The sequence below is a fragment of the Rhinolophus ferrumequinum genome, chromosome 5 (assembly GCF_004115265.2).
Source record: "Rhinolophus ferrumequinum isolate MPI-CBG mRhiFer1 chromosome 5, mRhiFer1_v1.p, whole genome shotgun sequence".
Lineage (NCBI taxonomy): Eukaryota > Metazoa > Chordata > Mammalia > Chiroptera > Rhinolophidae > Rhinolophus > Rhinolophus ferrumequinum.
The window spans coordinates 26,615,189-26,639,542 of record NC_046288.1 but is presented as its reverse complement, the minus strand read 5'-3'; the positions used below and the strand labels follow the sequence as shown (position 1 = coordinate 26,639,542).

At 36.2% G+C, this 24,354-nt stretch overlaps 1 protein-coding gene across 1 annotated transcript in view; it reads left to right on the top strand.

Annotated features, from left to right (window-relative positions):
• The window catches only part of CENPC (centromere protein C), a 59,372-nt gene extending 52,210 nt beyond the window's left edge, over window positions 1-7,162 (top strand). The window contains exons 18-19 of the mRNA XM_033106571.1: window positions 2,886-2,976; window positions 4,194-7,162. Of these exons, the coding sequence (XP_032962462.1) occupies window positions 2,886-2,976; window positions 4,194-4,264 (162 nt within the window). The 3' untranslated portion in view covers window positions 4,265-7,162. The remainder of the gene's footprint in view (window positions 1-2,885; window positions 2,977-4,193) is intronic.
• The last annotated feature ends 17,192 nt before the right edge of the window (window positions 7,163-24,354 follow it).

Sequence of the window (24,354 nt, the reverse complement as noted above, 5' to 3'; positions counted from 1 at the left end):
AATTCTAACAGCAACTCGTTTTCACAAGGTAAATAAAAGGAAATAATATATTCTCATATAAACTGTACAATTAGTTAACCAAATAATAGACAAAGAGAAGTTTGTTGTTGTTAGAAATATTCTAATTAATAAATGAAAAAGGATATTAGACTGAAATATTACCATTTTGCAACCCCTGATAAACCATTGGATCTAGGCATTGAGTATCAATATCTGCTAACATCTATGAAAGAATACAACCACATATAATGTGCCTCCTGATGGAAGAATACAACAATATCTATGAAGTAGTCTTGCCTCTGACATCTTAAAAAAACATAAACAAAGCAAGCAAAAACAAAAAAACCCCACAATATCCGAATTTGATTAAGTCTCTGGATCTAACTATTAATTTACAGGGAATAAAGAATAGTGGACCTTTCAAATGACACTCTGGGTTTGTAATCAGCAAAATCCAGCTGTGTAAACAAAGATTTTTACAACAAATTTTGCTGCTTGATTTCTTTAATAAATAAGCTTCAAGAAATGAAAAAGAGAGAACCAAGAGGAACCTATAGACCAGGCTTTCTCAACCATGGCACTGTCGACATTTTGAACTGGTTAATTCTTTGTTGTAGGAGGGCTGTCCTATGCATTGTAGGATGTTTAGAAGCATCTCTGGCCTCTACACACTCGATTGCAGTAGTACCCCTCTAGTCATGAGAATCTAAACTGTCTGTACCTAGACATTGTCAGTTGTCCCCTAAGGGGCCAAATCATGCCCAAATTGAAAACCACTATAGATTCAGCGATTTAAGACTCTTACTTGGATCCCATTTCAAACAAATCCTTAAAAATGTGACATTTAAGAGATATTTGGAAATTTGAATACTGACTGGATATTTGATATTAAATATTCATTTATTTTTAGCTGTGATAACAGTGTTGTGGTCATTTTAAAACACCTTGATCTTTTAGTACACACAGACATATTTACAGATGATTTATGATGCTGGGTATTTATTTCAAAATAATGTGGCATAGGGTGAGCAGAGAGACTCTGAATAGGGTTAGTTGTTGGTATTAGATATTCATGGAAGTTCATCATTCTATGATTTCCAAAGCCTTCTTAGTAAAATGTTTGCAAAAATGGGGAATGGTGTACTTAGAGAGCCAAACTGAATAAGTAAGGAAAAAAACACCTAGAAATATATGCTTCACTTTCTGGGTAGTGTTGTTTGTTTACTTTTAAATTGAGGCAAAATTTTTTTGAATATAGTAAATATTTGTTTTATTATAAAATTTAGAACCACTCCAAGAGCTTTTTTACTTAGGGAATTAATATATTTAGTGGTTAAGAACATTAATTCTGGAGTCGAAATGCCTGAGTTCAGATCCCTGTTCTGCCATTTAAATTGTGACATTTACACCCCTCTGTGCCTCATATTCTTCATCTGTGAAAAGCTATTAAAATAGTACCGATCTCACTGGTAGGTGCATACAATAAACGAATAAAAATAAAGTGCTCAGAACAGTGGCTGGCACAGAGTATGTGCTATATAAGTGTTGTGTGCTCTTGTTTTTCTGGTATTTTAGGCTCATTTTACAAAATGGTAAGAAAAAAAAGGAGGTGGAATAATTCTCTTAGACAAAATATTCTTGATGGCTGAATCTCAAAATTTGTCTGAAGACCTTATTTTTTTTTATTTAGTTGCCCCCCAAAAACATCATTGCCAGGGTGTATATATTAAATATAAAATTTGCCATGTTTGGGGTGGCCAGTTCGCTCAGTGGTTAGAGCGCAGTGCTTATAATACCAAGGTCACCGGTTCAAGTCCCACTTGGGCCAGTGAGCTGTGCCCCCCACAACTAGATTGAAAAGAGCGACTTGACTTGGAGCTGAGCTGTGCCCCCCCACAACTAGATTGAAAAACAACGACCTGACATGGAGCTGATGGGTCCTGGAAAAACACACTATTCCCCCCCCCAAAAAAAAAAAAAAAATTTGCCATGTTTGAATATGGAAGCCTGTGTGACCGAGAGTTAGATTTATCCTCTTACTTTCTTAATGTTGATGCTTATGTTTTTTGCTTTTTGTTCTCCCTGTGCTTCATCAGTCAGATTGACTTACCCAAGCATGAAACTTTTTAAGGAGGTATATACATAGTATCTAGTTATTTTTCCAGTATAGCTAAGTGGTATTCTTGACAGTGGTTTGAAATTTTCATAAGCCAGTAAATAATAAGGAAGAACGAAAGAAATTTCTTCCTGTATTAGATTTTTATTTCTGCTTTAACAAATTACTACAAATTTAGTGACTCAAAACAACACCCATTTATTATCTCATAGGATAGAAGTCTTGTGGGCTTGGCTGAGAACTCTGTTTAGAGTATCACAAGGCTGGAATCAAGATGTTGGGCGATCTGTTCCTCTCTGGAGGCTCTTAGGATGAATCTGCTTTCAAGTTCACTCAGGTTGTTGGCAGAATTCAGTTCCATGTGGTTGTAGGACTGAGGTTCCTGGTTCCTCTCTGGTTGTTGACCAGGATGTCCTTTTCAGCTTTTACAAATAACCTACATTCCTTGTTTTGTACCCTTTTATTTTTAGTGCTAGCAACACCACAGATCTTTCTCATGCTTTGAATTTCATTGACTTCTCTGCTTCCAGCAGGAGAAATTCTCCATTTTAATGGCTTATGTTATTAGATTGGGCCCATCTAGATAATCCAGGATAATGTCCCCATCTCAAGGTCCCTTTTGCTATATACCATAGCAAATTCTGGAGATTAGGCATGGGCAGCTTTCAAAGGCAGTTATTTTGCCTACCACATTTCTTGTATCTTTCTTTGGAGTATAGTTGTTGTGATGGTTCTTTTTGAAATGAGATTTTACTTTTTAATTTTACAGGTTTTTTATGTTAACTTTGGTGACCTTTTATGTACCTTACATGAAACATCTTATATAGTAACAACTGGGGATTCATTCTATGTTCCTTCAGGTAAGACTAACTAAAGACATTTCTTTCACATGGTTAAATATTTATATAGTTTCTCATGAGCACCATAAAAATGGAAGCCACAGTGGTTAAAATGAAGCATAATGTGACTAATACCAAAGAAATTTGGTACATATTTTCTTTTTAATTTTGTCATTAGGTAAGTATGTTTGTTTTTGGTACATGAAAATTGAATAATAATTTATTGCTGAATATGTACATATTTAGTTAGAAAATACATATTGCATCCAGTGTAGAAGGAAAATTATTTCTCTTGTATTACCTCAAAGACATGTAATCAAACAATTTTTAGTAGGTTATTTTAAACATACAGAATAGTATGCTTCATCAGCTATTGAAGAACACAAGTCTTTGGAAATAGGAATTTTAATTTGTTCCTTTGTTTGTTCATTCATTCATTCATTCATTCATTCATTCATTCAACAAATGTGACTGAGAGTCTACCAAGCATTACTTTAAGAATGTGGGGTACCGAACAAAACAGGTAAAAACTCTGCCCTCATGGAGCTTACAGTCTAATGAAAGGAGACTGTAATAATAGCTATGTTTATATATTCCTTTGTATGTGCCAGCACTATTATGAACACTTTGCATTTATTAACTTAGTTAATCTTGATATGTATCAATTTCTAATATATAGAAAGTCACAGTATGGTACTCCATGCTATATACCTCCCTTATGTGTGCTATCCATCTGTATTTCTTTTTTGCTATTATGTATTACCAGATTTATTTAAGGGTAGCATTTGCCTTTTTTTAACTTTGAGATTTTATTTTACTTAACATTCTACCTTTTATACTTACCTGTATATGCATATGTCTGATGTAGGGGAATCCACAACAGTGAGACCCTAATAACCATTGGGTTCAGAGCGATTTTCCCTTCCTGCACCCTTGTCTAATTAATTTTTATATCATTATCATAATGATGTGAAATTTACATTCTTTCAAGTCTTATGTGGATCATAGGTGGTAGTTAACTTGGATTTTTTTAAATTTATTTTTTTATTAGTTTCAGCTGTAGAAAACTAACTCTTGAATTTTTCAATTCATGGAATTAAATAAGAGTTACTTGGGTTTAGATGAATTGATTTTTGGTGCTGTATATTTTAATTTCCTTAGTAATGGCTAAAACATTTAGTCAAAAGGAAATGATTTCCTATGGAAATAATTTTATTTTCTTATCACTTTACTTCTAGGTAATTATTACAACATCAAAAATCTCCTGAATGAGGAAAGTGTTCTTCTTTTTACTCAGATAAAAAGATGAAAGATGAAGCACAGTTTAAATACGTGTGTGTGTATATATACACACATTTATGTATCTATAAATGTATATATATATATATATATATATGTGTCGTGTACATATACATATATAACAGTTTGTGCAGTTTGGACGTTTAGTTTGTACTTATTTACTATGTTTTAAAATAAAATTTTATTCAGTTTTGTGTGTACTTATATCCGGTAAACATTTTAAACTCCTTTATGTGTCTTCTAATTTTTCCATGAATATACACGTAGCCTGCCATGCTGCCCATATTCATAGTATTTTAATAACATGAAAAGAATACCAAAATCATTGCTCCTAGTGAAATGTAGGGCTTTCCTTGTCAGAAGAGACATGATTAATGTATCCTTTCATTTAAAAATCTTTTCCAAATGCTAATTTTAAGTCACTAATCAAAATAATCCAATAAGAGAGAACTTGTAAATGGTACGTCTATATTATTTTCTTAGGCCTGTGGTGACAAAATAGTACAAACTAGGTTGCTTAAAACAACATATTTATTGTCTCAGAGTATAAGAGGCTAGAAGTCTGAAATTGATGTATTGGAATTGGTAGGGCCACTCTCTGAAACCTGTCGGTTTCACAATAATGCTTCTGCTTAGAGTCTATTTTACTATTGAAAGATCATTATACAATGACTCAAGTTTCTTTTTTAATGTTACCATGCACTAAAGATATGTAGAAAACTATAGAGATTTAGGGCAGAAAATGGTTAAAGTTCAGAAACAAATTGCTAGCATCTATTCCTGAATTTATTTTACGTATTCTCATATTAATCCAAAAAATTTTAGTTCCATTTGTCAGAATTATAATTCAACAGTATGCTTTAATTTTTGCTTTTATTTAAATAAGAAAATCAGTGTAGATATATTTCTTTCATGTGAAACTAGCTAGGATCTTGTGTATTGTATTTCCCAGGGTCTCCAGAAGAAGTTTCAAAGTTTGATATATGAATAAACATTTTATCACTAGAGAAACTGGTATACTTGCTTTACCAAGTCAAGAGTTATATGACTGGCTATGTTTCCATGTTTACGTACACTGGCCAAAATTTGGCCTGCAATGGATTGACCTTTTTTCAAGTGAAGCATTTATTTTATTTATGTAATTTACATGTAGTCAAATGCATAGATCTTAAGTACAGTTCAATGAATTTTTGATAAGCGCATCTTACGCCTAAGTAACCCACAAAATTTCTGACACTCCAGGAAATTCCTTCCTATTCTGTCCAAATCAGTTCCTGCCAACCCCATTTTCACCTGTTGGGCCACTATTCTATGTATCACTGTAGGTTGGTTTTACTTGTTCTAGAACTTTATATAAATGGACTCATAAAATACACTTTCACTGAGCAAATGTCTAAGATTCATTCACTGGGGTGTGTATCAATTGTCATTTATGTTTTATTGCTGAATGGTATTCCATATGAATATACCACTTTTCCTCTTGATAGATCTTTGGGATATTTCCTGTTTTGAACTATTATGAATAAAACTGATTCTATGGATGTTCTTGTCAAGTTATCTAATGGACACATGTTTTCGTTTCTCTGGGGTTGATACCTATGAATGAATTGTTAGGTTGCAGTACATGGGTATGGTTAATGTTATGAGAACTGCCAAAGTGATTGTATCATTTTTACACTCCTGCCAGTAAGTTATGCAAATTGCAGTTGTTTCACAATCTTTGCCAACAGTTGGTAAGTGTAACTTACCAGTCTTTAATTTTAGCTATTCCAGTGAGTTTGAAATGATCTCTCTTTAGGAAGATACAAGTTTTATGTTATATTTGCCTTTTATGTGTTATGATCCATCTCAAATTAATTTCTTTTTTATAGTGTCAGGGGTCAAGGTCAATTTATTTTCCCTATATGGATATCTAGTGGTCTTTGTTGAAAAGTTATCCAAGTGCTGTAGGTCTTCTAATTTTGTTCGAGTTTTAAGACAATTTTGGCTGTTACAGGTTTTTTGCATTTACATATAAATTTTAAAATTAGCTTCTCAATATTTACAATAAAGCCAGCTGGGATTTCTTTGGGATTGCATTGCATTTTTAGATCAATTTGGGAAGAATTATCATATCTGAACCAATATTATATACTCTTCAATGAATGTTGTATCTCTCCATTTATTTGTATCTTCATTTCTCTTGATCTTAGTTTACAGTTTTAAAATAGAGGTGTTGCTCATCTGTTGTTAAATTTATTGCTAGACATTGCAGTGTTTTTGATGCTATGGTAAATTATATTGCTTCTCTAATTCCATTTTTCAAGTTTTTGTTGGTAATATATAGAAGTACATTTGATTTTTATATACAGTCATGTGCCACATAATGACATTTTTGTTAACGACAAACCATATATGGTGGTCCCATAAGATTATAATGGAATTGAAAATTTCCTGTCAGCTAGTGATGACATAGCTTCTTAACGTCCTAATGCAATGCATTCCTCACATGTTTGTGGTAATGTTGGTGTAAACCTGTGCTGCTAGTCATATAAAAGTGTAACATACAATTATGTATAGTTGATGGTAATGATAATAAATATGTAACTGGTTTCTGTGTTTTATTATAGTTTTTATTATTTTAGATTTTGTTTTTTCTACTTAAAAAGTTTGCTATAAAACAGTATGACATGTTACGGAAGCCTCATCTCCTGTTTACATCTCTTGATTGCATCATTTCCTTTTGTGATTGTTTTAATCTTGTATTGTTTTGTACAGTGACGTGCTGTACAGGCTTTTTGCTAGGAATAATAGACTATACCGTATTGCGTAGGTGTGTAGTAGGCTCTACCATCTAGGTTTGTGAAGTACATCTGTGATGTATGCACAATGATGACATCACCTAACGACATATTTCTCAGAATGTATCCCCATCAAGTTGTACATGACTATTCAGGTTACATTCTGTGATGTTGCTAAATTCACTTAGAAGTTCTTTTTTTTTTTTTTTTTAAGATTGCTCGTGATTTTCTATGAATGCATTCTATCTATACGATCATATCTGTGAATAAAGACTTTTGGACTTCTTTCTTTTCAATCTTTGGGCCTTTTATTTCTTTTTCTTGACTCACTGTACTGGCTAGGACCTCCAGCAAAGTGCTGAGTAGAAAGAGAGCAGCCATGCTGTCTTGTGCCCAATCTTAGACATTCAGTATTTCACCCTAAAGTATAACGTTGGCTGTAAACTTTTCATAGATTTTTTTTTTAAATTAGAAAAATTTCTTTGCATTTCTAGTTTGCTGAGATTTTTTTTTTATTAAAGTTTATTGGGGTGACAATGGTTAGTAAAGTTATAATAGGTTTCAGGAGTACAATTCTGTAATGCATCGTCTATATATCACATTGGTTAGTGACCCAGTCGTCGTCGAGATGTTTTTAAAATCAAGAAATCTGTCTGTCTATTGACATGATATGTGGTGTTCTCATTTGTAATTCACCACTTGGTGAATCACATTTTTTCTTTTTTTTCAATTTTGGTCTCTTCTTACCTGTCTAGGATAAAGCATACTTGGACATAATGTACTATTCTATTTATATATTATATTCAGTTTCTTTATATTTTGTTAAGGTCTTTTGTGTGTTTAGGTTCTTGAGGGAATAGTGATCTGTGGTTTTCTTTTTTGTTACAATATTGTCAAGTATTGGTATCAAGGTTTAGAGGCATTACTAAAATGCCTTTTAGGCTTTGTGGGACACACACAGCCTCTGTCACTTCTGTCCCTCTCTGCTCCTCCCTCCTCCTCCTTCCCCTCTTCCTCCTTCCACTCTTCCTTTGCCTTCCTTCTGGAGATCTCATGTAGTGTGACTAAGTATGGTAATTGTAGTTAATACTGTATACTTGTAATTTGCCGAAAGGGTAGACCCAAAGCCCCCTTTTTATAACAAATATTTATTTTCCTTTAATGTCCTGAAACAAAATTCATAGTAAGTATACTCTAAAGTATACATAATTAAAAATATAATCCTTTAACTGCAATATAAAGGAGAAAGGAAATAAATATTAGGAAAAAAGATATTGATTCTTGATTTTCACCTTTAGTTTTCTGTATTTTTACTGGGTCAGTCTGAAAGAGACTCCCACCAGTGCCCTGCTTTACCTGAGAGAACATGATGCTAGATTAAAACATAAGCTATTATAACTATAACCTTGGTGTGTGTCAATGAACTGTCTTCTCTGTGAATAGTAAATCTAGTTGAACCTAGATCAATCTACGTGGATATAGGTACGAATGTTAGAAATGGGACTTCATGAGTGTTTAAAAGTCTTTGTTCTAAAACACAAATTTGTCAACCACTGCTTAGAAAACAGCCATTGTTCATTAATTTTACCATTGTAGAAGGAGGGGAATCAAATAGTTTGCCTACAACTGGAGGGAATCATTAATTTTCCTGCAAGTTTGTCAAGTAGCACAGGTTATATCAACTGAGGTCATCTAGGTCTTTCTCTTTCACTCAGAAAGGAAACAAGATTCAACTGAAAATAGAATTTTTAGAGGAAAGCCACATACTTAGGGCTACCCAGAGATGACAACTGCAAATGTCTTTCTGGCTAGGCATTGGCACAAAATCCAGACAGATAAGTGAGACTGGGAGGATAAAGGGAATAAAAAAGGGATCTGCTGTGTGATAAGGACATATATTTAGGGCTTAGGAAAAAATCCAGGATACATGTGAGACCCATATTGCAACTTTCCTTCATGTTTCTTGTGCATGGCATATATTAGTTTCCATATATATGTTCCATATATTTATATATGCTATACCAGGGGTGCCAAAAAAGTGTATACACATGAGTTGCGTTCATCTTTTGTTAGCGGTATAGAGTTTTACAATTTTAATAGTTTTTTTCCTCTTAAAATGTGTATCCATTTTTTTGCCACCCTCTGTACATAATACACAAGGTCAGACAAGTTCGCAAACTTGTTGCAACAATGTTAACCTTTTTTGATATCAGGGGCTATTCATTATGAATTTGTATCAACTGCACAAACAGTTAACCAAGTTTACTATTCTGAAGTGCTAAAAAGGGTGCGTGAAAAAGTGAGATGACCTAAACTTTTCGCCAACAAGTCATGGCTCTTGCATCACGACAATGCACCAGCTCACACGGCACTGTGAGGGCGATTTTAGCCAGTAAACAACTGTTGTGGAACACCGTCCCAACTCCCCTGATGTGGCCTCCAATGACTTCTTTCTTTACCTGAAGATAAAGGAAATATTGAAAGGAAGACATTTTGATGACATTGAGGACATCAAGGGTAATACGATGATGACAGCTCTGATGACCATTCCAGAAAGAGTTCCAGAATTGCTTTTGAGGGTTGACTAGGTACTGGCATCATTGCATAGCTTCCCAAGGGGAGTGCTTTGAAGGTGACTGCAGTGATATTCAGCAATGAGGTATGTAGCACTTTTTCTAGGATGAGTTCCTGAACTTGTCAGAACTCATAATTGTTACAATATTATTAACTATATTCCCTATGCTTTAGCCCACACCCCTATGACTGCTTTGTAACTACCAATTTGTACTCCTTAATCCCTTCACCTTTTCACCCCCAACCCTCTCCCATCTATCACACTGATAAATCTACAGTGTTTCCCCGAAAAAAAGACCTAGCTAGACAATCAGCTCTAATGCGTCTTTTGGAGCAAAAATTAATATAAGACCCGGTCTTATTTTACTATAAGACCCAGTCTTATATAATATAATATAGTTAATATAGTAATTATAATAATACAATACCGGGTCTTGCGTTAATTTTTGCTCCAAAAGACACATTAGAGCTGATTTTTCGGCTCTGTCTTATTTTCAGGGAAACACGGTAATGCCCATCTGACACCATACATAGTAATTACAATATTAGTGACTGTATTCTTTGTGTTATAACTAACATCCCCATGACTACTTTAGAACAACTGATTTGTACTTCGTAATCCCTTGCTTTTCACCCACCCCCTCAACCTCCCTCCCATCAGGCAACAATCAATGTTTTTCGCATCTATGAGTTTGTTACTGTTTTTTTTTTCATTTTGTTCTTTAGATTAAATATATAAGCGAAATCACATTGTATCTGTCTTTCTCTGTCTGACATACTCCACTCAAAACAGTACCCTCCAGATCCATCCATGCTGCTGCAGATGGCAAGAACCCATTCCCTTCCATGGCCAAGTAATACGCCATTTTATATATACCGTGTTTCCCCGAAAATAAGACCTCGCTGGACAATCAGCTCTAATGTGTCTTTTGGAGCAAAAATTAATATAAGACCCGGTCTTATTTTAGTATAAGACCGGGTCTTATATAATATAATTATAATATAATGTAATATAATATGTATACCAGGTCTTATATTAATTTTTGCTCCAAAGGTCACATTAGAACTGATTGTCCAGCCAGGTCTTATTTTCGGGGAAACACAGTATGTATCACCTCCTCTTTATCCATTAATCCATTGATGGACACCCAGGCTGCCTCCACATCTTGGCTATTGCAAATAATGCTGCAATGAACATACAGATGCAGATGTCCTCTCAAAGTAGTGTTTTGGGTTTCTTCTAATAAATACCCTGAAAAAGGATTACTAGGTCTTTCATTGTCTGTTCTTATAGCCTTTGTTTTCAAGTCTCTTGTGTGGAATAAGTGTTGCTACCTCAGGTTTTTTGTTTGTTTGTTTTTCCATGGCTGTGGGGTTTGGCCACATCTGCAGCTTACAGGCTGCTGTACAGGGGAAAGCGGGTTAACCCCACAGAGTGCTCCGGTACTTGTTGAGACCACCCTTTTGGTGTGCTGCTCATGGGCTAATTGGGTGGTGCTCTGCTATGGTCTGAAGCCAACCTTCAAATATGTTGGTTCTGGGGCCTCTTGGGAGGGGCTCTGGTGCCTGCTCAGGTCAGCCACTGCCTGCGACTGGTCAGGGACTACCTGGTAGGAGCTACAGAGCTATCCACGATTTGTCGCTGCCTGTGCTGGGCCTGGAGGCGAGTGGGAGAGGCCACAATGCGAGAGCCAAGGACAGCTGCTACCAGTACCAGGCCTGGGGTAGCTCTGCAAAAAGCCAGAATACACTGAGGCCTGCTGCCACCTGCCAGCTCCTATAAGGTTCAGCTGCAGATAAAGCCTCCTGCAGTATGGAGTTGGGTGTGGCGAGGTCCCAGCTTAGTCAGCAGGTGGAGCAGCAGAGCTCACCAGGCCAATCAGATTCAGATTTGGCCTGTGGGGGCGGGCTCTGCACAGAAAAGATGGCACTCGCCTGCTGGCTGCTTGGCAGAAACAGCTCACTCAGGGAAAATGGTGACTATCTTCAAACCCTCACCTGGAGCCACACACCTGTCTGCCTCCCGTATGTCTCCTATGCCCCCCGAGTCACTGTCCCTCCTCTGGAGCCTAGGGTGAGTGCCTACAAGTGAGTCTGTGTGCAAGCCCTTTAAGAGAATGTTGGGTTTCCTGCACCCTTCCATCTCACCCGGACGGTCAGAATTCCCACTATTTTTCACTGCCAGATGTTGTGGGCTCCTCTTCCTGGCACCAGTACTCCAGGCTGGGAGGCTTGTGTGGGGCTGGGTCCTTTGTTCCTCCCTGGGGAACCTCTATGGCCGAGATATCCCTCCCAGTTTTCATCCACCACATGGAGGTTGGGGGCCATTCCATTTCGCGTCTCCACCCTTCCTACCATTCTTAGTGTGGCTTCTTTATATCCCTAGTTATAAAATTTGTGTTCAGCTACACTTCAGATGGTTCTCCAGGCTGATTGTTCTATAATTTAGTTGTAATTTTGATGTGTTCATGGGATGAGGCAAGCACAGTGTTTATCTACTCCACCATCTTGGATCCCCATCCAGAACCTTTTTAGTTTGATATAGTCCCACATTTTTATTTTTGCTTTTATTACATATGTTTTCAGTGTCATATCCAATAAATCATTGCCAAGATGAATGTCAAGAAAGTAACAGATTCTGTTTTTCTACTTACTTTGATTTTGAATTTTGCACGTTATAAATTGTCCACATTTCTTTTCAGTTTACTTTCTTTCCTATTGAGTAGTTCTATTTAGTTTAAATTTCAAATGTGTTGTTATTATTTGCAGTTGATTCACAGTTAATGAAAGCCATTGTGTGGACTTGTAGAAGGTACCATTTCTAATGGAAAACTGTACAGACACAGATATTTAGTGGTTTATTACCTAATGATTAGAATTACAAAATACAAATAATATATAAGAGCTCCTATAAAAGCTTAAATAAGAAAATGACCTGTATGTGTGCCAACATAATGACTATTTCCTCCAATTCTTTGGATCTTTCAATAATGTCTTATGGCTGGGCATCTAGTAAGTGCACAATAACTACTTGCTCAGTGAAACTATCTTTGGTTTAGCCTATTAAACCAACTCTCTTGGCTTAGATTGGTAATTATCAAGCCCCTTGACCCAAAGGACTTAATGAATTATTAACTCTTTCTTATTGTCAGTAGACAGTACATTAGAACATATAAATTGAAGGATGCATTATTATTATATTATTATGTGATATAAATTTACGTATAAGTTATCTATTATTTTTAAATATATATAACGCATAGCATATAGATTATGTAATCTCTCTCTATATATTATATAAAAAAGTGGTATGTATTAAAGGTCTGAATCAGGAGGCATGATGAATATATGCAAATCAGAATAAATAAGTTCTGAAGGCTTTGTTACTGACTTTAACGCGTACAAAAGATTATGGAATGTCAGTTTGGTCTTAGATATTTAGGATAGGCTATTTGCTATAATGAACAACCCAGAAATTTCAATAACTTAATACAGTAAAAGTTTATTCTTTGCTCATGCAAACTCCAAAGATGTCCTTTTTGGGATAACTGTCTTCCAAGATGCAAGAATACTCTGAATAGTCATCCTTAGGGACGTGAGCAGAATCTCAAGAGTCAGGTAATAGCAGTATTACCAGCTGCTTTGCTCCCATGTTAGTAATGTTTTTAAATAGTATGTACTAGTTGTCTATTGTCAACATAATAGTGTGTAACAACTGCAAAACTTCAGTAGCACTTACCATTAAACATTTACTTAGTTTATGAGTCTGTATGGATTGGCTAATTTGGACTTAGCTCGAATGATCTTGACTGGGTTCACTTATTTTTCTGTGGTCAGTTGCTGGTTGATTAGGTGACTGCTAATCTGGCTGGGCTTACATCTCAGGAGTCAGGTGGCTGTAATCTGATCTAGGATGGCTTTGCCTGGATGACTGGAATAACCTGGCCGTTCCATATATTTTTCCTCCTCTAGCAGGATGGCTAGCTATCCCAGGCATGTTCTTTTGGCAGTGGCAAAAGGAAGAGCAAGCAAGCAAAAACACTCAAGGTTTCTATGTTCTGTTGGCCAAAGCAAGTCACCAATGGTAGTACAAATTTTGTGGGTAGTGGAGGAATAGATTCACTCTACTTCTTTGGTAATAATAACTACAAAGTCACATGGCAAATGGTCTGGATACTGGAAGGGTAAATAATTGGACCCTTGTTAGCAATTTACCACATAGTATTTAATTTTGTTATTGTTGTTGCTACTTTTAAGGCAGGTAATTTTTATGCTAAGTGAAATAAGACAGAGTAAGACAAATACTGTGTGATCTCACTTGTATGTAGAATTTTTTAAAAATTGAACTCATAGATATAGAGAACAGATTGGTAGTTGCCAGAGTTGGGGGTGACGGGTGAGTGGAATGGGTAAAGGTAGTCAAAAGGGTGCATACTTCCAGTTACAAAATAAATAAGTCCTGAGGATGTAATGTACAGCATGGTGACTACAGTTAATAATACTGTAGTGCATGTTTGAAAGCTACTAAGAGAATAAATCTTAAAAGTTCTCATCACAAAAAACATTTTGTACTATGTATGGTGAGGGGTGGTAACTATTCTTATCGCAGTGATCATTCTGCAACATATAAAATATTGTACACCTGAAACTAAAAATGTTATATGTCAATTACACCTCAAAAAATGCAAGGTAATCGTTTATAGATAGTAAAAAATGTGCCACACTAATGTAAGATGTAAATAATGGAGGAAAGTGGTGTGTAAGGAGGAGAGAGGGCATATGGGAATTCTCTGTATTTTCCACTCAGTTTACCTAAAACTACTCTAATAAGTCTCAATAATAATAATAATAATAATAATAATAATAATAATAATATAATAATAATAATAAGCAGCAGCATGATAATTTTGTTGTTTCTATTGAATGCAAAGCATAGTATCTCAATATTATTTAACTTTAGTCATGCCTGCTAGGTAAAAGAAGATTAAGAAAAGGTTTCTGGTTTACGATAACAGACTAAGCACCATTTTTTCCCAAAGAAATTAAGCAGATTCTGGAGCAGGTTCCTCGTTTGGATATTGGCTCCTGATAAAGAAGTAGAACAGAACTTGATTCCTCAAAATTGCAGATACAGAGGAAAAGTAAAGGATAGGCACCTGCATCTCCATGGGTATAAAATGCTAAAATACTTGTGTCCTTTATTTTGTCAAATGGTAGCCCTTTCTGCCCGTCGGCTGCTTTCTACCCAGGGAAGCTGCCTATTGACAAGTGTCATGCCTTTACATTAAACCCACTCTCCTTTTCAAATGAAAGGATTATTAGAGAAACAGAACAACAGAACTGCAGAGAGAACACACAAGGATGAAAAAAGGTAGCACAAAATAACATTAAGTACAGAACTACTATACTGGAAAAGACAATTCAGGTAAAAGAAGAAATGTGAAAAAATAAAAATTCTGGTTAGTTTATAGGTATGAAAGAAGAAATTTGATTTATAAAACAAGCATGGCTATTGGTGAAGAAAAAACAAGCTCAGAGGATAAGACAGTTTATAGAAATTTAGATATTCGATAGACATGCTAAATACTAGAAAGGACATGGTTGAAAACCAGTTGGCAATCTGAAAGGTAGAAATAAATAATAAAGAGATGAGAAATATGATAAAGTTTAGGGACATGGTAGATAGATTTAGTACAGCATTCATTGAAATTCTGTAAGGATGGAACAGAAACAATGGAAAGAGAAAAGAAATAATAGAATAAATTTTTTTGAGCTGAAGAAAGAAAAGAGTCTTTAGATTGAAAGAATCCCCTAAGAGCCAAGAAGAAAAAATTTAAAAAGATGTATCTAGAAACAGTTTGATAACGCTTTCTGAATACCTAAGACTAAAAAGGAAATCCTTAGAGATGATAAACAAATAGAACAAAATCCTTACAAAGGAATAAGAATCAGCTTCAGATGGCTCACTGGCAAGACTGGGTGGTGTAAGACAAAGCAAGTTCTTTCCAAATATGAGATAAAATGATTTTGAACTTAGAATCTATACCCAGGGACACAATCAAGCAAAGGTAAGAGAGATTGTCAAAATGAGTCATTCAAAAAGTTTATAACCAATGGATAGTATATAAAGAAAATTGAGAGTGTACTCCAGAAAAAGAAAATCTGTGACGATGAACCCAGAAGATAGTGGCAATAGTAAGAACCAGTGTATGTCAAGTGACACATTTTTTTGCTGTTACTCTACTTGATTCTACAATGAAAATTATTATAATTACATTGTAAAGTTTGTTTTTAGTTTTAAAATCTATGTAGAAGGCTCAGAGATGTAATTTTAGTTACAGATCATACACATAACAATGTAGAAATGATATCATTAGTAATACAATTTCAATTTATAACTTCTAAATTTTCATTAAACTGACTTGTTCTGTGTGACTTTCCCCTAGGGTCTGTGTTAGCTAGACAAGAGCAAGTGTTACACACCCAGATTGCTTCAGCCATCATCTCTATCCAGACAAATATTTAATCTGTATCTTGAGCTCCTTCTCCATGCTTGTACTCCAGTTAACATTTCGAGTGCCAGCTGCATTGCTCTGGGTGTCCTACCAGAATCTCAAACTCAACATGTCCCTGTCTTTTTTTTTTTTTTTAATTAAAGTTTATTGGGGTGACAATTGTTAGTAAAGTTACATAGATTTCAGGTGTATAATTCTGTAATACATCATCTATAAATCCCATTGTGTGTTCACCACCCAGAGTCAGTTCTCCTTCCATCACCATATATTTGATCCCCTTTACCCTCATCTCCCACCCCTACACCCCCTTACCCTCTGGTAACCACTATTGTCTGTGTCTATGAGTTTTTGTTTCTCATTTGCTTGTCTTGTTCTTTTCTTGTTTTTGTTTTATATACCACATATCAGTGAAATCATGTAGTTCTCTGCTTTTTCTGTCTGACTTATTTCGCTTAGCATTATACTCTCAAGATCCATCCATGTTGTCACAAATGGTCCTATTTCATCTTTTCTTACCACCGAATAGTATTCCATTGTGTATATATACCACAACTTCTTTATCCATTCATCTATCGAAGGACATATTGGTTGTTTCCATGTCTTGGCCTCCGTAAATAAAGCTGCAATGAACATTGGAGCACATGTATCTTTATAGATAAATGTTTTCAGATTTTTTGGGTAGATACCCAGGCGAGGGATTGCTGGGTCATGTGGTAATTCTATTCGTAATTTTTTGAGGAACCTCCACACTGCCTTCCATAATGGCTGCACCAGTCTGCATTCCCACCAACGGTGTATGAGGGTTCCTTTTTCTCCATAGTCTCTCCAACACTTGTTACTATTTGTCTTGTTGATGATAGCCATTCTAACTGGGGTGAGGTGATAGCTCATTGGCAATAAATATTTTTAAATTATCTAGTATAATATCGAATACATTCAATATTAAAAGATACAATCCACACAAAATCTCTTTGAATTCTTCAACTTTTTAAAGACTGTGCAGGGATTCTGAGACCAAGGTATTGAATAGAGAATACAGGCCTACATTAGGGCATTTATCACACAGAGGGAGGTAAGTGCCCTTTTTTCATCAGGGATAGGAGCCTGGGTGGGGCAGAGAGAGCAGAGTGGCAGAATGGAGATAGATGTAGGGCCTACTCCTGACGAGTCAGAGAGGTTTGGGGAAAGGCAGAGCTGAGTGTGCTTGTGTTTGGTTCTCCATCCGAGAGGTAGGGTAGAGATGTCCTGCAGTTTGTCCCTCCAACATGAAGTGGTTGTGGGAGTTTATCCTCCTAGATTCCTGGAAGCCTGCAAGTGGCATGAAAAAGATGCAGACGTGTTCGTATGTCCTTTGGCAGTATATAGAACATGGCTGAAAGTTTGGGGCTAACTTGCTCACCGGTGAATAGTCCAAAACTGGGGCCAGTTGGGAAAGTCATAGAGAAGCAGCACCATCAGTGAGGGCCAGGGCAAAGCCAAGTCATCTGTGGTGGGGAGACCCTTGGTGCTGACAGCACTGAGAGAACAGCCAGCACTGACTCCTCAGCTGATAAAAGCTGAAAGAGAGAGGCTCACAAGCAAGACCAATGTGGGAATAAATGCCTCTCTTTGTATAACTTACCCCTACATCCTGAGAGGGGAAAACGTCAAAACCTGGGTAAACTAGAGACTGGATTAAATTGGAAGAGAGGTTTTATTGTTTTTGTTTTAGTTTTTTAATACAGAAGTGGATATTACTGTGAATAGGTAAACTTTTTTTTTTTCCTTTGAGGCCTATGAGCAAGTGAGGTTGATTTATAAAAGAATGAAGGAAGTTACCTATGAGCCGTGATTCTTTTTATATTTCTGTCTTCCACTAAATCTTAGTTCCTTTGGTAGGTCTGTGTTATTCTCACTGTTGAATCCCTGGCATTTAGGCTTAAGTTTGTTAATTGAATAAAAAATAAACTTATTTGCCCTTCTTTTATTCAAATAAGTTTTTGTAACCAATGAGGCCAAACTGAGTCCAAAGCCCCATGCAATCAAGTCAGGCTTCTGTTCAAAGCCATCCCCTGGCTTGCCAGAGGAATGCTCCAAGGAAAAGTTCAGGATCTTACCATGGCCTTCTAGCATTCTCCGACACCAGCTCTTCTCTTGGACCTTCTCATATCTCTCTCTTCTGTTCACTCCAGTCCAGCCACACTGGCCTCTTTGCAGAGCCTAGAATATACGAGACCTGCTCTGCTTTGAACACATTTTCCTAGATGTGTTTCCACCTACATAAGCCCCGTCCTCTCCTTCTAGTCTTTGTTCATATGCCACCTTCTCGAAACATTCCCTGACTGCCCTGTTTAAAACTGCAACCTACCCAACCCCACCCAGGAACCCCTTTCTTGATTTATTATCCTCATAACACTTAGTCTTTCCTTACTAAAATGCTTCATGAGGACAAAGATATTTAAAATTTTGTTTTATCTTTACTACAAGAATATTGCTTGGTAAAGTAGGCTCTCAACACACATGTGTTGAATTTATTGAATTGAATTGAGTACTGGATCTTTCCTGGAAGTCCCTTCCTAGAAATCTCTCTGAATCTCCTCTTTTCTGGCACACAGGCCCATTCAGCCCACCTGAGCTATGCTCTGTTTTCCTGTTCTGACCCTCGGCTTTCATACCTTTTCTAATCACCAATGCCAGTTGCTATTCAAGGAGTTTATCTAAAAGTCTTACCTGCCTTCTTCAAAACATTTTTACTCTTTGTTGTATCATCTGTTTTCTGAGAAAAGCCTTTATTTCCATTATGTCACTGTCATTTTTTGAATGCCCCACTCCCTGTCAGACATATAGGATGCTGTTGGCAGCCTTGTCTTGTCTGTCATGTAATCTGATTGTCAAACAAGTTTCACTCACTACCATCATTACCATATTGAATTATCCTGTTTACACTGCAAGTACTCTTAGCCCAACTGGACTGAAGCCATTCTACATACGTAGTTCTGAAATTCTTTTTCCAGGATGGGTTGGAAGTGAGAGAGGGAGGGTGAGGAAGGATGAGAATTAAGCATAGTAATTATATGGTGAACTCAGGAAACTCCAGTTAGCACACTTATTTTTTTTAAGCACTGGCAGGGATTTTTGAGATCCATTGCCTTAATTTATGGAAATGAGCAAACACAGCCCTAAAGATATTAAGTTCTTTGCCAAGGTCACCAACAAGTAAGTGGTAGAGCTGGGAGTATAGCCCAGGTTTTCTATTTCTCAAGCTAGCCAAATTCCCAGTTACAACCTATGGAGTTAATGTATAACATGATTAGGTTAAAATAGGGTTGGTTTTGGGTAGAAAATTTGTGAAAATGACTTGAATAAGTTTCCATGAAAATTGTTATCTTCTTGGTAACATTGGGAGTCTGCTGTATTATTACATTATTGTCCTAAACTGAATGGGAACCCATTTGAAAGTATTCAAATAAGGGTGATGCAATTACATGTTGGGTATAAAAAGGGCAGATTGAAAAAAAGCCACAATCATTCCTCACTCTTCCTTGGCTATATGACCTTTGCAATGTGATTCTTTTGGCTTGTGACTCACTTTTGCTCCAAATCTGAGCCTATGCCTCACGAGTCCTTGAATGCTTCTGAGCCAAGTTCTAAATTTTGGCCTTAATAGGCCTTGGAAACCTACTCAAGCCACCATGAGAATAAGCCTGGGCTTGCCTGCTGGAGGATGAGAGACCACGGATGGCACAGAGAAGTTGTGCCAGACAAGGCCACCTAGGATCAACCACCTTTTGGCCACCCCAGCCAATGATCACAGATGCATATGTAAGCCCAGTGAAGACCAGAAGAATCACCCAGCTGAGCTCAGCCCAAATTGTTGACCTGCAGAATTACTGTTTTAAGCCACTAAGTTTTGACAAGGTTTTTTTGTGCTGTTAAACAAACTGATACAGATTACTCAGCCAACTATTTGCTATCCTAGCTAACTGATCTAAATTAGGAAGTCTTTTCTAGTGAATTCATTTGTCATGCTATCTCTGAGATGAAGCAGGACATTATTTAAGGATGGATGTACCTGTAGTCCAATGTTTAGTTAGTTTTAGTCGGAACAGTGTAGCTTTGCTTGTTTTAGCTGTGGGCTCTATTTTAGCTTCAAAGGTTATCTCTCTCTGATAATCATTTTTTTTTGAGCAATGAACATGTAGGAGAATTTTTGTTGTACATGTGCTGTGTAAATAAGATTATGTTTTAAGCCTGTGGTGAAAATAAAAGTGGAACGGGAATCAGAGAACTTAAAGTTTTTCTGAACCTTGGCACCCATACCCTGAGGCTGTGTCTTCCTCACCAGTGGAAAGGGCTCTTTGCGGAGGAGGGTAACTTTCAGACTCTCTCTTTGTCAGCAGTTTGAATGAAGTGAGGGAGGAGAAAGAAATGGCTATTTGGACAGGAGAATGGAAAATTAACAAAAACCATAGCATAACACAACACCACTTTGTGTCCAAATTAAGCAGTCTAAATTGTGTTGATCACATCTTCCAGAGATACCATTAATTGTACTGATAAAAACTAGGAATGATACTCATTCAGAGAATGTAGCTTCAACATAAGAATAACTGAGAACTGTGCAAGTTTCAGTTTTCCTTTGTAAACTCAGCTGTTCCACATATCTTGTCTCATTTATTGACAATTGTGTTTGAAAACACTCTCCTTTTTAATAAAAACTGAACATTTGAGTACCTGGAATTTTGAAAGAAAGGACCAAATGCAATCATTTGGTAGTTTTAAGTGGCAGCTTTAAATACCATGCTGAGATATACTAAAATTACATAGATGAAAAATACATCTGTCCAGCTTTTATAGACATCTAATTCACACATTGCAGTGTGGGAGTGAAACCACAAGATGGCAAAAGAACGACTCTAATGTCCAAAACTTTTTTTCCCCTCAAACTAAATGCTGTATCCCATTTGAAGTAATTAACCCTGTCATTAATTCAATGGAAGAGTTAATTAATTAGTTAGTGCTAGGCATAATAGTTATGGTTTCCAAAAATACTTTAAACTTTTAATAATCTCCATTTCATTTGTGTCCAGGGAACACCAAGGAATAGAATTTGACTTGCCAAGAATAAATCCACATTTTTTTTTTGGTTTAAGAACTAGAATCTAACATTTAAAGTCAATTACACTGAGCAGTCACAGAGCTTGAATACGTATGCTGAGATCTCCCTGAAATTCAGATGAAGTGAATTGTTTTACATTTTGGTCCTAAATTCTTACATAGGGAAGAGACATAGAGAGAGGAAAGAGGACACCCTTCTTTACAGTGAATTTGGAAAAAGAAGATTCAACGTATCTCGTTAGGTAGGTTTAAGTTCCCATTTCAAAGTATTTTGGAGGCGGTCCAAGTTATATGTGGAGAAGGAGGACAGGAAGAGGCGAGAGATGATGGAAAGAAGGTTGAGGTAATTAATTATACAATAAAATACAACCTTTCTGACATATTGCTATGGCTTTTTATGTTATTGCTTTAAATCCTCCCCATGTTTTTTTGAGGTGAGTAGTGTTATTACCATCCTCATTTTACAGCAGAATAAATGGAGGCTCAAAATGGTTAACTAAGTAGTAGAATCACATTTTGAACCCAGGTAATCTAAGTCCAGAGTCCTTCCTTTTAGCTATTCTAATCTACCACCCCTGAACACATGCTAAAAATAACACAGCCTCAGTTTTTGTACTTTTATAAGAAAATATGTCTCATATATAGCATGGTATATAATAAACAATACACAGACACAATCTAATATATAACACCATAGAGATAGCAAAATTCACTGCAGTTTTATTAAAATATCTTTTTAATATAGTCGACTTCTTTTTGCAAGCGAGAAAGAACAAGTTAAAAGCCAGGGAATATAAACTATTACCTGGGCCATTTAGCAAAAGTTTCCCAGGAGTAAGACCTCATCTTAATTGAAACAGTGCTACAGATTAATAGTTGACCAGCTGTTTTATGTACCTCCAGGAGCAAACTTGGAAGCTTTCCCAAGTTCAAGGCTTTTGAATTGGTCTCTGTATATATGTGTGTATGTGTGAATATGTGTTTCTGAGTGAACTTGGTCATACTGAGAAGGAAAAGAGACTCAACCCTCCCATATGAAATAATTATTTCTGTGAAATAGGAATCAAAGCTGCCTCCACTGTTGCTGGGGGCACTTTTGAATCTTAGTAGGTTGGATGGCCTTAACCAATTTTGACTGAGTAAATATTTTCAGGCCCTGGGATTGAAGATGGCAAAGGTTAAGTACAAATTAAAAGTAGAAATTTATATTTAAAAAGACACAAAACTAAATAAGAGTGGATAATATTTAAATAGTTAAAACTTCAAATGATGTGTGTCATAAGTTGGTAGCATTTATAATTTTATAGTTACTAAAGCTTAAAACTACGCAAAGATTTTTAGGATATATATATGTATATGTACTCTGAGTTCAGTGATTTTTTTTTCCTTAGAAGGTTTTGGATAATCTCAGGAAAAGGATACTGAGATTTATGTATGTTAATTACTTTTGTTCTAAAATTAAATTTTATTGTTTTGATTTTTGGTAACAGAAATCTGACCAGGCTATTATCAAGGAAAGTTGCATGAGCTTACATATCATACCAGCAGATGGTGCTCTGAACTTGCAATCTATTTAAACAACTCAAAATCAATTTCTGACTAATGATAAGAAAGAGTTTATCAAAGAGAAAGACATAACACACCATTTAACTTATAGTACCTGTAGCAATTACAGCTCAGTTGTCACATGTAGCTTCCGTGAAAGAAGATGAGAATAATTTAAGAATTAGAACTAAGGCTCTTGAGGGAGAATTCAGGTATTTGGTCTCGTTTTGGAAGTATAAGCTTTCTACAAACTACCATATCATTTATTGTAGGGAATTTCATTCCCAAGTTTATTTCACATCAGGAGATCTCCAATTATCTCAAAAGGTGTCACAAAAATCTTATAAAATTATTATAATTCTCTTTAAGTACAAATACAGATTTTAATGTTTTTAGGAAGAAGAGGAGGCAGCAATTTAGATAAATGATAGATTTAAGAACTGAAAGTATCATTCCCTTTCCTAGCTAAAATATCCCCCTAATTGATTTTCAGTAGTACTCAAAATTATCATCTTTTTCCTTTTCTCTATAGGTAAGGCTTTGAGGGACCCAGTAAACTGCAAATGTGTTATCTGGATAGGCTAAACCATTACATCATTCGTGCTTATCAATACCACCACAACAGGAATTAGATTTGCGTAGTCATCTAATCACCTGGTAGTGATTTGACTGCAAAGGACAAAGGCCAGAAAATCAGATGGAGGAACGGATTAACAAAGATTAATAGCTCGCAGTGAGGATGTCTAGTGCCTTAAAATGGTTGCTTTTGATAATTTTGTCCAGTTTTATACTTTTTTCTTTTTCTTTTCCTTTCCTTTCCCTTTCTTTTTGTGAAGAAGAATCACTGACCCCTTCACACTGTCAAGGAATCCTTCCTGACAAGTAGATACTTCAGAGGAAGCTTGGTTTGAGCCATGTTGACTATAGTTTGCCCTCCTCTGCCTAAGAGGTCTGATTGCCAGGTGAGGGGACCTCAGGAGCAAGAGCCTGAGGGGTGGGCCACCAGAAGTGGGAGATAAGGGGGTATTGGAGGAAGCTGAGCTGGAGCAGATCTCCTACGTCAAGGAACTCGATACAGAGTAGAGGTCTTGGCAGAACCCCACCCCCACCGTTACCCTCTCCCCAAAAAGATGCACTCCACAAGACAGCCAGCATTGGGACACCTGCCACTTAGAAGGGCATTCATGTCTTTGAGAGACCCCACCAGTATCCATAAATAAAAAGACACTGTTTTTCTCTAATTCTGTTCCCTAATTCTGTTGGGTTTTGTTCAAAAAACCCAACAGCTGAAAACAAAAGAGAGGACTTAAAAAACCCACAGTGAGAAAAAAGTAAAATGATTTAATGTTTATACACATTGAGAAAAAAAACAAAACTATTCAAGAGATATGACAAAGAATAAAAATATTTTACATCTATATAATATCACCAACACAGAGCTAACCAAGGTATAGCTGAGTGCCAACAACTCTGGTTGAGTCTTGAGCACAATCATCTTATCCATTCGTTTATTCATTCATCCAGTATTTGCTGAGCAACTACTAAGTGCCAGCTACTGGAGACATAATGGAGATAAAAAACAGATGTGC